The following is a 15,286-nucleotide window of genomic DNA, read 5'->3' on the forward strand; positions in this document are numbered from 1 at the left end:
CTACCAAGCACCTTACCTGCAAGTTTTGATTTAATAATCTCAGTGCTCTTGTGAGATGGGTACTATTGATGTTTCTTTTAATAGATAAAGAACCTGGGGCTTAGAGAGGTTAAATAGTTTTCTTAAGGTCATTCAGCCATTAAGTGATTGAGCCAAGATCCTAAAACCACTGACTCTGAAGTCTATAGTGCTGTCCGGCAGAACTTTCCATGATGACAGAATTGCTCTGTATCTGTGTTCATTACAGGATCCATTAGCCACGTGTGGCCATTGAACACCTGAAATGTGGCATGTGTGACTGAGGAACGGAATTTTAAATTTTATTTAATTTTAATTAATTTAAATTTAAATACTCACGTGTGGCTTCTGGCTCCTGGCTACTATGCTGGATAGCACAACCCTAAAACCTGAACTTGTGCTATAGTATACAAACAGTGTTAACCAAAACTCAGGATCCAGTTACTAATTTTGGTTGGACCAAGATAATTACAAATAATTGGAACCAGAAAAATAAGAAATAAAAATAAGCAAAAGCAATAAAATCAATAAATTTGTATCTATAGGCGTTAGCATTTGAGCATCTCATGTTTAGCGGGGTGTGTGTGTGTGTGTGTGTGTGTTTGTGTGTGTGTGTATGTGTGTGTGTATGTGTGTATATGTGTGTGTGTATGTGTGTGTGTTTGGGGGTGTGTGTGTGTGTGTATGTGTGTGTGTGTATGTGTGTATATGTGTGTATGTGTGTGTGTTTGTATGTGTGTATGTGTGTGTGTGTGTATGTGTGTGTGTGTTTGGGTGTGTGTGTGTGTGTGTGTGTGTTTGCATGTATGTGGTTCTGGGAGAAGGCAGCAAATATGTCTCTTTCTTTTTTGTTCTCCAGCCTTGTGGCCTGGATTGGAGTGAATATGTGAACACTGTGCAAATTAGCAGTGAGATTTACTTGCATTCATATGAGAGTAAGATTCTATGGGATTCATTCTTAACTCCCGAGTTGCCACTTTGTGTCTTCTTTGGTATGCTATCTCAGAGCCTTACTTTCCTCATCTGCAGAGTTTGAAGAATGTTGTGTGTATCATGCTTTTTGTACTTATGTTGGGTATCATCATCTACGATCCCAGCCCTTCACTAAAGCCTCGGCATTCTTGGCCACAGGGTGGGTCCCAGCTCTCTTGATACTTTTATGTTTATTTCTGATTCCACCTCTGTGCCCTAAGTGTGTTCCATTTCTCCACTGGACTGGACATTTCCGGAGAGCAGAGGCTGTTTCTCCTGCCCCATCTGACCTCCCCTGGAGCCCCAGGGCAGGGCCCTGACTCAGGCACTGGCTGAGTCTGCTCCCTTGTTCTTGAAGTCCCCTACCACGTCCTGGATGTTCTTTAACTCCACATCCAGCCTCCCCTCCCCTCCACCCAGGCAGTCCAGCTGCTGCCTCATGTTGTTGATGTGGGCAACAAACATGGGCTCAAAATTGGCCCTGACGATGTTTTGGTCTTGCAGGAAGCTCCATTTAGTCACCAGGACTTTGTTCTCCTGTTCCAGAAACCACACCTGCCCCAGCCAGAGGTAAGAGACTGAGAGAGCTTCCATGCAGGAGCCTCCCAGAAGGCTCTGGGATATGGGATCCCTAACAGTCCAGGGAGGTTCTGCACAACTTGGACCTCAGAGTCCAGGTGGCAGCCTCTTTCTCCTCTTCCTCAGCCTGGAAGGAACCTGGAACGTAGAGAGCCAAGCAGATGTTGGGGCAATGGGCTTGGGAGACAAATGGTTTGGTTTGGAGAGGGAAGAAGCAGGAAGAGTCAGAGGGTCTGGCACCAACCAGGTGCATGTGTGGTAATTCAAGAAAAGAACACTCCACCATCATGTTACCGGGTAAAGTTTTGAATTCCATTAAATGGGCAGGAGGTCCTTGGCAGAAAGTTTAATATGTCCATTTTCTTTCTGACATGATCTCTCTAGACCTAGAATCTGGACTCAATTGCCCATATACTCTGGGAATGCTGCAATGGGTCACACTGGAGTTGAACTGCGAGGACCCGGGTATGTCCCCAGCCATGTCCACCATGAGCCATGTGGCCTTGGGCCAGCCCCCACGTCCCTTCCTCTCTCTGCTCTCTTGAGTCCTTTGTGGTCTTGTGCAGCCAATTTGGGTTTCTTGAATAACCCTCATCTCACCTCAACGTGGGAGACAGACTTGGGAAATACACACAATTTTCCCCCTTAAACAAAGTTCCCAGGACAAGGTATGGGGATTGGGATCTGGAGCAGACCTGGGGCAAGCCTGGGGGTTTTCGGGCCCCCTACCCACCCAGGCTCTCAGCCACACATTGCGGACACTCCTGTAGCCTCTCGTCTGAACTCCCTTCTCTATTCCCAGGTCTTGGGCTCTGAACCCAAAGCCACTAAATTATGCTCCCTCCTATTCTATTCACTTATGATTTCTAAAAATTCATTTATTGGAGATTCAGTCTGTGCCGCACCACATGGCAGGTCAGCCGCAAGCATGATTTCATTTGATTCTCATAATAACTTTGTGAGGGTGGATGATAAAAATAACGACGATTTTGAATATTTTTTGAGCAGCCACTATGGGTAGCTGGTTTCCATGTATCTTCTTTAATCTGAAATAGCACTACAGGGGTCATTGTTATGATTCTTGTTTGACAAAGGAGGCGATTGAGGCACAGTGTAGTTAGGCACCTTGGCTGAGGTCACATAGCTAGTGAGCACTGCGGCCATTGTCAGAACCCTGACTCCCGGTCCCATGCCCTGAATCATTGCACCCCACACAGATGGGAAAATCAGGCTCAGAGAGGAGAGGCATTTTGGCCAGTGGAGAAAGCCTCAAGATGTCACTCCGAATTCCTGTCCCTCCACTTCTCTCCTCTCTCAGTCTGAACTTGCCCTTACCCCAACACTGGGGATTTCACAATTGTTCTCAGTGTCATTTCCCTCCTTCCTGCCATCCTCCCCCTCCCATCCATTCCAAATTTTAGCCCCTGGTTTTACACTCATCTTCCCTCCTGATTCACGGCTTCCCTCTCCCCCCACTTCACTTCCTGCTCCTTCACCCTGGACAAAGGTGTTTTAGAACCCTGGCTCCCAAGTAGCTCACATCAGTCCTGAGCTTAGTCCCGAGCATTGAACCCACTCCCTCCAAGCCCACATCGACTGCCCCACTCTGGGTGAGCCCACTGGGCTATGCCCCAGCTCAGGCCTGATGGGAGGGGTCCAGGAGACTGTAAACTCAGGAATGTGGGAGCTTCCTGGATGTCTCACTGCTGCCTGCAATTATGGGCTAAATGGCTCCTCTCCTTGGTGAGAGCGTTGCTCCCAGGGCTGCCTTTTAACTCTTCTTCGTGGCCTGTTATTTCTCTGCTGGGTCTGCAAGTTTGAAGCTGTCAGGGAACAATCAGCCCCTCTGCTGGGCCGCCCACCCGGCGTCGGTATTCTGGAACACTGGTTTGGAACAGGGACGGCACCAACAGAGCAGGGAGGCCGGTCTGGGCTTCTCCCAGTAGCTCCAGCTCCCCAAACAATGCATGCCAAAGAGAGGGAAAAGGAAGTCTGGCCAGCCCTGCACTCCCTGCTCCTCTGCAGCCCGCCCTCCCTTCCTGCCAGCCAGCCTTCTTAGCTCAGAGGGAAGGGGCCAGGGCTGATGCCTCTGAGCACTGCTTGTGTGAGGCCTGTTCTGGGAGCAGGCCTGGGGGAGGAGGAGAATTACTTTGGGTCCGTCACCATTCCAAACAGAGGACCAGACAACAAACAGGTGACACATGCATTTAATAGACACATTCCAGGGAGGGAACAGAAGGAGCGCTCACTCCCAACAGGCTGCTTATAAACACGATGAGACAGGTGGGTGACAACCTGGCGTTGAGACAGACTCCCCAACCTCTGCAACTGGAAGGAGGGAGGGAGGTGGAGCTGGAGGAGGACTTTCCAGCTGCCTGGGCCTCACAAGATAGGCTGAATGAGAGCCTCGGGAGAGAGCAGGTTTTGGTTTTACATGTGTAGCAGACAGGTGCTGCCGGCAGTCTGGGCACTGTCAGGAGGGAGAGGCTAGCTTAGGCCTGGGAATGGGGTGTAGCCAGTACTCCAGGCTCCCAGCAGCACAGGTGCACCTTACAAGGAGAGAGGAAGGAGGAGGACCCAGGTGTCCAGGTGTGACTGCAAACAGGCCTCAAGGCAGGGGAGAGGGAGCCATGCGGCTCTCTTAGTGCTTGTAGCTCTTCCGGCTGGAGGATGTGGTAGAGACAAACTTGACACTAGAACCACTGCCTCCTAGGCCCCGGTTGCTGGTGGCACTGAAACCAGAACCTCCCAGGCCTGCACCCAGGCTATGCCCACCACTGGTGGTGAAGGAGTAGCCGCTGCCCCCACCGAGGCCCAGGCTTCCACCTCCAATGCCGCTGCCGCTTCCATAGCCACTGGAAAGAGTGGAAGTGACCACAGCTGCCGGGAAGAAAGGAGGTGTGGTCAGATCAAGTGCAGGAGAGAAGACAGTGGGAGTGTCAGGGCCTGTGCCCTGGAGTCCTTGGGTGGGGAGGGGTGGTCTCATCAGCCAGCAGTTTGCCTCCTTCCAATATCCCCTGCTTAGTGAGATCACTGCCATATGCCTTGGCCTGTGTTCCTGAGCTGCAGCTCCAGGCAGCCTCTCAGGCAGGAATGGCTTCCTCCTCCCCTTCTAGAACCTACTGGAGCCCTCTCCTCCTGGAAGCAGCTCCAGTCCACCTGCTTTCCCTTTGATCCTCCTGCTGTGCCATCTGGGCCTGTCTCCCTCTCCGGGCCTGACTCCAGAGTTTCTCTTCCTTCTAGATGCTCATCGGGGGAGGGGCACACTCCTCTTCCCTCAGGGTCCCTCAGCCCCACACTCAGAATCACAGAGTGGAGGCTGGAATATTCTTGATGGATCAAGTGACAGATTAACCTGTTGGCCAGTCAACTGTGCCCCAGTTCTCCTCCCAACCTATTCTTCTCCTAATTTATAACTCATCCCCTTACACATTCTAATACCCTACTTAGGGTTCTGCAGAAGGAAAATCAAATAAAAAAAATAGACTCCGTTACAGGATGAACTGCGTCTGTCAAAAACCTATGGTGAAGTGTTAACACCAGCATCCGTGAATGCTGTCTTATTTGGAAATGGGATTGTTGCAGGTACAACCAAGTTAAGATAAAGTCTGTAGGGTGGGCCCTGATCTAACATGACTGGTGTCCATACAGAAAGAAGGAAGACATTCATCTGAAGCCACAGACACACAGGCACACGGTCATACAATCACAGAGACAGAGAGTGGAGGGATGCAGCCACAAGCCAAGGAACACCAAGGATGGATGGCCACTGCCAGAGCTAGGAGGAGGCTGGAGGGGGGCTGGGCCACCATGTTCCAGGACTCCATCTGGTTTGGAGAGGGGATAGCGCCACCCTGCCTGACATACAGAGCAGGAGGCTGGCCTGGGCTCCAAGTTTCAGAGGGAGCAGGGCCCTGCTAACCCCTAATTTCAGCCTCCGGAACTGTGAGACAAGACATTTCTGTTGCTTTAAGCTACCTGACTGGTGGTACTTTGCTGCAGCAGACCTGGAAAACTAATACAGACAATGAGGTGTTTTCAAGAGAAAAGGAGCTTCGAGGTTATGCTTGAAGGTCTGTCCCCAAAATTAGCTTAGAGGGTCTCCGGCACCACCAGACAAGGACATCAGGGAAGAAGGACACCTGGGTGGTTCAGACGGCTTTGCCTTCTAGAATCATTGACTAATATAATCAATTGCCCTTATGAATGCCCATCAAGAAAACCAAACCCAAACTCATTGGTAGAGGGTGAGTTGTAAGAGTCATTTCTGTTGCCCTCGTGATGCCAGCACTGAGCTCTGCGAATGACCACTTCTCTCACCAGCACAGGGCCATGCCAGCTTGTTAATAACTCTCCTGTTTTAGAGTGACTGTACCCAACTGTCATATTTTATGCTGCCCTCACTGCTTTGAAAACCCTTGGTATCTTTCTGCAGATATACTCTGCAGAACTGAGTCAAGCAGTGGAGCTTCTTCAAAAATGGTTTGGGAGACAAGCTGCCTAGTTGGCAATGCTCTTGTCTGCAGCAGAAAGGCTCCCTTTAAAGGTCCAAGCCAGACCAGGAATTGTCATAAATCCTGTCTACATCCAATGCTCACTTCTGTGCTGGGCTTGCAGCCCCAACAAAAAAGGCAGGGAATTCTGGCAGGGAGGAGACGTGGCCAGGATCTTTTAAACCCACTCAGAACAATGACAACAAATCTCCCATCACCCCTTCTGTGACACCCTCACTCTCAAAGAGGAAAGAACTGTGACATCAAAGACTCTCCTAATATGGCTTGCTTTGTAAGGGACTCAAAACCTCTAACCTTCTCCAAATGAACTCTGTCTGTGAGGTCCCTTCTAACCTCTCATATCTTCACCCTCCTGCAGGCCCACCACATCCCCATCCCCTCCACCACACACACTCCAAATGGCACAAGAAGGATGTCATACTCACAAATGTTAACTGGAGAAACTCCCTCTCCACTCAACCTGATTGGGAAGAGCGGGGAGAAGAAAGGTTACCAATGTGGCCAGCAGCTTACGGGCCTTTGCAATGACACTTTTGTAATTGTTTTCAAAGCATTTAAACACACTTTATTATTTTTATTGCAGAAGTAATGCAGGTTGAAATTATTTGAGAACTAGTAATATTAAAGATAATATTAATAATCTAATGAATAAAATAAGATGGAGTTTGAGGTTCATAGGAGCAAAAATCTATAATCTCAGAAATATATTTTTTGGTTTAAACTAGTTAGATGCCTTAAGGAAATTAAAAGTAATCATACACTGGCATCAACTGGATAGGAAGGGCCTGTCCTATAATAAGATTTGTCTCTCAACAAGGATCCATTGTCAAGCACTGAGCCAGGGCAGAGCTTATTATACATAAGTGTGGAGAGGAGTCTGAGTCATAGAAATAACAATAGTAATGTCAGTTTATTATTATCTTAGTAACCAAGTAACTTTGCTTTAGCATCTTCAGGACAGAACTGGCATTCATTCATAAACACATACTGAGAATCTTAACAAGAGCTAACAGTTGTTGAGTATCTGTTACCTATATCACACCACTCAGTTCTCTCAACAACCCCATGAGGTAGGTATTATTCACTCACTTTTATAGAGGGAGAAATGGAAGCTCAGACAAGTTAACTAACTTGCCCATAGTCACAAAGCTGGATTTGAAGGCAGATTCATCTGACATCAAAACCTATGTCTTTGGCCACGAAATTGAATGATAGCTAACATTTATTGAACACGCTGTGTACCATGCACTGTTCTAAGAGCTTTGTGTGTATTCCCCTGTTTTAACCCTTTTAATAATGTGAGAATTTAGAACTATTGTTATTCACATTTTATTGGGTGAGAACACTGAGACGTGGAGAGGTTAAGTAATCTGCTCTTGGCTACACAGCTTCTACGGGTAGAGCACAAAACTCCTATGAAGCGTTGCAGATAATGTAATCTGGCCTTTTCATTTTATCATTGAAGAAATTGAGGGCCAGAGAAGGGAGACTGACTTTCCCAAACTTTCCCAAGGTTATGTAGCTACTTAGTGGTAGATCTGTAAGCCCAAATCCTAGTACTGTTTGTTTTCAGCCTATGGCCTTTTAGACCACATTTTGAGAGCTGCCATGTAACAAGATGTCTCCTTTGGTAGAATTCAGTTACTTAGACCTGATCAGGTTTTAGGTTTCTATGGAGGTACTAATTGTAGTTGTACCTCAAATGATTTACTAGCCAGGAAGGAAATTAAAATTACTTTTTTTTTTTTTTGCCATAGCCCAATTCTGAACTGCATTTTCTTCCAGGAGAAGAAGGGGCTGCAACAGCCTGAGCCCCTAGGAATGCCCAGGAAGCTGGAGGGAGCTCAACTTGCTTTGAGGATGAAGTTGGTACATCTATCTCACCTGCACTCCTCGCCCTCCAGCAGCTTGCGGTAGGTGGCGATCTCCACGTCCAGGGCCAGCTTGATGTTCATCAGCTCCTGGTACTCACGCAGGAGCCGAGCCATATCCTGCTTGGCCTTCTGCAGAGCCTCCTCAAGGTCCACCAGCTTGGCCCGTGCATCCTTGAGAGCCAGTTCTCCACGCTGTTCTGCATCAGCAATGGCTGTTTGCAAACTGGAGCACTGTAAGGACAGGAGGAAGCCATGAATCCTGCTGACAGCCCATGGAGGTGTGGTACTTCTTGGGGAGGAGTTCTTAAAGATGGCAGAATGGCCCAGAAGAAATGAGCATTTGAGGAGCTCTTGGCCCTGCCAAAACTTTACCTGCTTCTTGACACTGTCAATCTCAGCTCTCAGCCTCTGGATCATGCGGTTCATTTCAGAGATTTCTTGTTTGGTGTTTCGAAGGTCATCCCCATGTCTGCCTGCTGTGACCTGCAGCTCCTCATACTGAGAGAACCAGAGCAAACTCAGTCACTGAGTCAAATGCCTGGCCCGGGCACTCGCTGTGCTCACAGACTCACCCTGGGTGCCACAAGCAGGCTCATTTATTCCTGGTCATTCACTCCTTCCCCCTGTAGCTTACAGTTTATTGGGGGACATAGACATTAATTGAATCAGCATATCTCATAGTTCCACACTGAGATAAGTGCCCTTAGGAAATGAACAGTGTCCTGGGATAGTGTAGTGAAGGAATCTGACCTAGAGTTGGAAGTGGGGAGTGGTGGTCAGGGAAGTCTCTCCAGAGATGGAGATGCCTGAGCTGTGGTCTGAAGGATGAGAAGGAGGGACCTAAGTGACCAGCTGTGGGGGAGAACATTCCAGACGAAGGAAACAGCCTGCATGAAGACCCTAGGTCAGGGAAGGAACATGGTGAGTTCTAGGAGTGAGATGGTGATTTGGTCACTATCCCTGGGGAGTTTCTGGTCACAAAGCATGCATCCAGACCAACTGTGCCCATGAATTTTGGTAGCCCTCCAAACACCAGTGCTGGGGAAACAGGGAGGAGATATGGGGGAACGGTGTGGGATGGTACAGAGGCTGTGGAAGGCACAATTTTGAAGTCTTTGTAAAAGTATTTCCAATCTCAGGTAGTTCTCAATCTAATGATGCATATCCAGGACACAGGACACATGAATTTAAGAGCGATAATTACACCCTGTCTCCTCCAGCAGACTGAAGTGAAATCTACACCGTTCCCCAACACAAGGAGATCCCCTGCCCGAGTCAAGATCTGTGAGGTTCTTGAAAGTGCTGACGAGCTCAGCTTCCTGTTTCTAGATATACACGATTAAATGGAGCAACAACCCAACAACATGAGGAATTGTTTGCTATCGATTTCAACCACTTCACCTTGGAGTTAAGTGCATCACGTTTCCTCTCACCATCAAGGCGCTGCCTCTGTGCTGTGGACCCCTGGCCCCTGCTACCCACCTTCCTTTCCGCCACACTCCTGACCAGATGGGACTGAGGCAGTGCATGGAGCAGGCAAAGAGTAGGAACCAGATTGTAGGTGAGCAGCTGCCCCAAGAGGGGTCTGGATTTGGCAGGGAGCTGGTATCGTGGGTCACCTGTACCCTTCCAAAGCCAAACATCTTTGTGGCTGTCTGAGCTCTGGGAAGTAGCTGTTTGTGTTTATCCCAGCCTTCCTCTTCCTGACGTAAACTCCCTTGCTTGTTTCTGCCTGCCAGCTCCTTGTTCAGCCTTAAATCTCTCCCCACTCCTCGGCAATCTTTTGTCCCTCACGGCTTCCCAACTGGACAAAGCTCCCACGTCTTCCTGGAAGCTTTTTATTCATGCTATCTTTTCCTTTCCATGATTGTCTATTCACTTCATGGCCTCCCAGAGCTTGGGTTCTCTGTTTGCAGTTTATTTATTTGCAACCCTGTAACCTTGATTGGCATACAGCAGGAGCTCAGAAAATATATAGAGAATAAATAAGCTTTTTAGAAACTGCTTCATGACTGTGTCTCAGTTGTCCTGGTGTCTCACTCTGCTGCCACCCAGATCTTGAGGAATATGGGGCCGGTGGATGTCCCGAGCTCCCAGCATTGGGTTGACCACATATTAGTGTGTCTGGTTGGGTTTCCACATGCATTTCAAGCTAAGTTTTCATAGCATCAAAGACATGCCTGCTAAGTTGAAATAAATGAATGTGCTCACACATTTCCTGAGGCTGAGTTAAGTGATAATGTGGAGCCTCAGAGAACACTAACCCTGGAGCCTATCATGGAGGTGTCCATGCTCACCTTGGTCTGGTACCAGGACTCAGCCTCAGCCCGGCTGCGGTTGGCAATGTCCTCGTATTGCGCTTTGACCTCGGCGATGATACTGTCCAGGTCCAGGTTGCGGCTGTTGTCCATGGACAGCACCACTGACGTGTCACTGACCTGGGTCTGCAACTGGGACAGCTCCTGCAGGGTAGTAAACTCAGCATCACCAAGGCATAAGAAGAAGGATCTTAAATCTTCATGGTTGACTACCCATCTAGGTCAGGAATCCTTTCCTTGGTATTCCTGGAAGATTCTCCCAGCTGTTCCCTAGGTATTCCCATTCATCCCCAAAGATCAGTGTGGTGAAAGTCTTTCCCAGCCTTGCTTCTCAAGGCTCCCATCTGTGTGCTTTCCCTGGGCGTAAGGATGGATAAGCATCTTCTGAATTAGAATTGCACAGATTTGAATGTGACATATGTCTGTTCAGTCTGCCAGCATAAAAGCCTTTTTCAAGAGCATCAGGGGACATCTGGGACCCTGCTTCCCCCTGCGCAGTGCGACTCCATCACTTTCCACCTCTCTCTCTCTTTCCACAGACCCAGGTCTCTGCCTTCGGAGGGTTAGCGCTCAGAAGGAGGCATCTTCAAAGGGCAGGAAGCCCCCTGACCAATGAGCTGAGGGGTAGCTTGCTTTTTTTTCTTTTTAAATACTTTTCAGGGAAGGGGAAGGGAACAGGTATGTCTTGATTCCTTGGGAAAGTTACCCAGTGACCTTGAATTTGGGAATCAGTACTCTCTCCTTGCTAGATGTTGTCCTTTCATGGGATGAGGGAGTTCGGGGGAGAAGCATCAGAGCTGGGGTAGTTTAGTATGATAAGGCTCCAAGCAGTTCTCCCTGGTCCCCCTACCCCCAAGCCCCAGCTTGAAGTATCCAGGCAAGATATTGGGCAGAGGCACTGAGTAAATGAATGACACAATGCATCATCCTTTTCTTTCCAGGCCCCAGACCTAGGAGGGACAGAAATACTTGCAGACTCTTACTGCATCAAAGACTGAGTGGAGGAAGTTGATCTCCTCAGGCAGAGATTTGACCTTGGCCTCCAGCTCCACCTTGTTCATGTAGGCAGCATCTACGTCCTGGAACGACAGCACAGGATGCTTCTTTGAGTCTGCAGCCCCAAGCACTTAGCCCAAAAGAAGCTGAGCAGATTTCTCCCTAGCCCGTCTAGTTTGGATTTTAGAAAACTCTGTGTCTGGGGGATTTGGGGTTGGGGATGAGTGATTACTAAGAACTGGGACTTGAATCCCTGAGCTCACAGAAACCCAAGTAGGGCTAATGGGGCCATCAACGTAGAGGGAACATGTTAGGAGGTTTGAACCCTGCAGATATTCTCATGGTTGATGTGACATTTTTTGGGTGGCCCAAGGGTCAGAGGTCAGGTTACCCGACACTCCAGATTCCGTTTTAAACCTTTTCCTTTGAGAGACATCCCCACTCACCTTTTTCAGGGCTACAAATTCATTCTCAGCAGCTGTGCGCTTGTTAATTTCATCTTCATACCTATAAGGACAGAGGAGGAGGTGTGCTGTTGAGTAAGTTTGCATTGAACTCTTCCTGGGCTGGTGTAGCAAGAGTTAAGAGCCCTCGAATCATTTCCAGCTCTTCCGCTGACCTGGGCGTGACTTTGGGTGATTCACCTAACCTCTATTTCTCCCTCCATAAAAGGGGGATAATTTCTTCTGCTAGTTTTTAATAAACTTTTCTAAGAGTAGAAGGTGAGCATGGAACTTAAAGGAATAGAAAAATGTACTTAGGCAATTCCATCTTTTGATAGATATGCAATGCCAATCTTTAAAATGGTTTTCCACCTCAAGTGTCTGCTGAAATCGTGGAGTAAACTTTATCTGTTCAGCAGGCTCTTTCAGGTACATTTTGATATATTTTCACTGAACCTCAGGGTGGCCCCCGAGAAGTATGCTTTTTGTAACTAGGGGTATCTCAAGCTCAGAAATAAGGGCAAGCTGGCTAATGGGTTAGCCTGGGCCAAATCCCTTTCCACTGGATACCTCACCTACTGCAGCCTGGATGATGTGCAGTCAAAAGTTGCCCCCCACAAGGAAGGTCAGATTGCCTCCTTTAAACTCTTCCTTGCTACCTCTCTTCACTCCACAGTGAATGCCATCCTGGAAATGCAAACCATCCCAGTAATTGAGCCCATGTCCAATGGAATTAAACAATATACTGACTGTGAAATTACATTATGATTTCTAGAGTGAGTAGCAATGTTTTGTCGGATGATGCTGATACTCCTTTGTAGTCATGTGGACAAAAGGAATAGGATCTTCATCAATAGAGATGCACGAGATGAAGGTCCTTGTGTTACCCCACACAGTGCTGTCTCCACCTTGAGGGATAACAGCTACAGTTCCAAAGCTCCCAGCTGATACCGGCATTTGCTCCTTTGCACCTCTCTGATCCTCATACAAAGGAGCCTTAGGATGGCTGTGTGTGGCCAGAAGCCAGTGTTCCACTTACCTGACTTTGAAATCTTCCACAACATCCTGCATGTTCCTCAGCTCAGCTTCAAGCCTGCCCCTCTCGGTGGTGATGCTTTCCAGCTGCCGTCGGAGCTCACTGATATAGGAATCAAAGAGGGGCTCTAGATTCTGCCTCACGGTCCTGGAGCCCTGCTCCTGCAGGAGGGCCCACTTGGTCTCCAGGACCTTGTTTTGCTGCTCCAAGAACCTCACCTGGAGGGAAGAAGAGAATGAAACCTTGAGAAGTTGGAGAGGCAGAGTCAGACACTCCTATTCATAAGGGAGAGAAGAAAAAGATATATTTTTTTCACGTGGCACCCATTGACAATAATGTAACTGACAACTCCAACGCAGAAGGAGGCAGTCCATGGAGCTACCAGAAAGTTCCCTAGGGCTTGCATAGGATTTGGGTGGTGGGGCCTAGAGGCTTCTGTTGGCTGCTTTTGGGTTAAATTTCTCAACACCACCTACTGTGGGTTAGGGTAGTTTGCTGAGCAGCAACTCTCCTATAGAGAATCAACTAAACTCTTCCCTTGGTGTTGACTGAACCAGCCCTCGTGGTTGTGAAAGAGAGGAAATTTTTGCCAGGTCCTGTGGGGCAAGCTGGCCTGACTTGGAAGGGCCTCAGCCCCTGGGAGGCCTTGCTGAACAGTGCTCATTCCCACAGTGGATTCATTTCATTATTGCTCTCCCACCATGGGATGGCCCTTCCAAGAGTTTATTCAATCCCAAACCCAAGGGGGTGGATGAAGCCCCTGCTCACCTTGTCAATGAAGGAGGCGAACTTGTTGTTGAGGGTCTTGATCTGCTCGCGCTCCTCGGCCCGCACGCGCTGGATGGTGGGGTCGATTTGCAGGTTGAGAGGAGTCAGGAGACTCTGGTTGACGGTGACCTCTTGGATGCCTCCAGGGGGACACACAGGGAAGCTGGGGCCACTGAAGCCTCCTCCAACTCCACCCCCATAGCCAAATCCACTGTTGACTCCAAACCCACTGCTGGCCCTGCCACCAAAGCCACTTCGGAAACTGCTGCCACACCCACTGATGGAGACCCGTTTGGCACCCCCCAGGTTGTAGAGGCTGCGGCTTCCAAAGCTGGCCCCAGCACTGCTGATCCTTCCCAGGCCCCCATTCCCCGCTGCAGAGCGGGCCACAGAGACAGAGCGGAAGCGGGAGCGGCCAGTTGCTGGGGTGGTGGCCGAGGTGGTGCTGAAGCCCCTGCGGCTGCCAGACTGGAAGGTGATGGAGGACTGCCGAGACATGGTGGGTGAGGAAGTCTGGTGAGAAGGCACCTGAGGTGGGCTGGTGCAGGCAGTGGAGAAGACAGGTGGCTGGGGAGCCCTGAGCCCATGACTTTTATGAGCATCCTGCGGGGGCGGGGCACTGCTAATGGAGAGGGCCTTCTGATGGCATCCCCTGGGCATCCGCCAACCCTGAGCTCACACTCGACATCCCTCGGGAAATGGTGTAAGGGCCACTCGCTGGTTCCCTGGCACCCCCTCCCCACAACGTGCAAACTCCTTTCCAGTTGCAACTTGATCAGCAGATGAGTAAGAAGCAAGTTAATTGCTTTCCGTCATGTGCTAATGATGCATCTTGTAAAGGACTCAGCAAACACTGCCTCATTTCTAAACCGCTTTCTTAGGCCTGGGACCAACTCCTTCCTGTCCAAACATCTTGTGTTAATACAAGCCACTGTGCTTCACTGTTTCCTTGGGGTGCTTCCTATTCTCTAAGCATTTTCTCAGCAGCTACTGCCTGGTTCCCCAAGCCCCATCAAGCTATCTTTCCAGACCTTGAAGGTCCTGCTCTGTAATCATCTTCCTTAGTAATCCACCCCTCTTTGATGGCCCCTTTATTCTGCTCTTAATTTTCCATATCTATTGTGTAGGTCACACACGTGGTTTTCTGGAGCATGTGTGTGCCTGTGCCCTGCCCACTGCAATATAATGTGACACTCAAGGCCAGCCAGCGCTCTGTCTCCTGGGGACAGAGATTGTGAGGGGCGGAAGACTTGGGTTTGAATCTCAGACCTGCTCATAGTTGTGGGACCTTGAGCAAGCCATGAAACTTTTCTGTGCCTCAACTTGCATGTCTGTAAAATGGGGTTTGTGATGAATATTCACATGTGAAAACTTTTGCATGATACATGTAAGTGCTGAGTAAATGTCTCTTGAGGCTTCCCTGCTTCTGATACAATGAAGTAATATTAAGGAAGTGCCAAACATGTGTCCATCCTGTGACTAGTCCTATGGGAATTCAAAAGAAACACAATGAACATTATTTACCTTCAACAAGTTCATGGTCCTGTTGGGAAGATAAAACTGTACAAGATGGTGTACCATGAAGCATCACCTCCAAGCTGCATTTGAGGCTGCCTATCCCAGAAGTCTTCCAGGCAGGTGCCTCCTCCTCCTGAGGACCAAGAATTCCTAGCTCTCCAGTCCTTCATCAAAAGAGCTCCAACAGCTGCACCTAGCAGAGGATTTGTTATTTCCCTGTTTCTCCTGTTAACCTTGTAGATTGTCCCCT

At 48.9% G+C, this 15,286-nt stretch overlaps 1 protein-coding gene across 1 annotated transcript; it reads right to left on the reverse strand.

The window, feature by feature from the left end:
• Nucleotides 1-3,760: 3,760 nt before the first annotated feature.
• Nucleotides 3,761-14,237, reverse strand: KRT75 (keratin 75). The gene is made up of 9 exons (XM_025403063.1): nt 13,519-14,237; nt 12,754-12,968; nt 11,718-11,778; nt 11,259-11,354; nt 10,255-10,419; nt 8,330-8,455; nt 7,968-8,188; nt 6,509-6,543; nt 3,761-4,449 (listed from the first exon to the last, which is right to left on the reverse strand). The coding sequence occupies exons 1-9, from the start codon at nt 14,176-14,178 to the stop codon at nt 4,211-4,213; spliced, it is 1,818 nt and encodes a 605-aa protein (XP_025258848.1). The 5' UTR covers nt 14,179-14,237; the 3' UTR covers nt 3,761-4,210.
• Nucleotides 14,238-15,286: the final 1,049 nt, after the last annotated feature.

Source organism: Theropithecus gelada, chromosome 11 (assembly GCF_003255815.1).
Source record: "Theropithecus gelada isolate Dixy chromosome 11, Tgel_1.0, whole genome shotgun sequence".
Classification (NCBI taxonomy): Eukaryota; Metazoa; Chordata; class Mammalia; order Primates; family Cercopithecidae; genus Theropithecus; species Theropithecus gelada.

Coding starts and splice junctions, on each gene's coding strand:
- KRT75 (XM_025403063.1), bottom strand. CDS start 14,178: ATGCCCAGGGGATGCCATCAGAAGGCCCTCTCCATTAGCAGTGCCCCG. Junction 12,969..13,518: donor TCGCCTCCTTCATTGACAAG/GTGAGCAGGGGC, acceptor TCTTCCCTCCAG/GTGAGGTTCTTGGAGCAGCA. Junction 10,420..11,258: donor TCCACTCAGTCTTTGATGCA/GTAAGAGTCTGC, acceptor ACTACCCTGCAG/GAGCTGTCCCAGTTGCAGAC.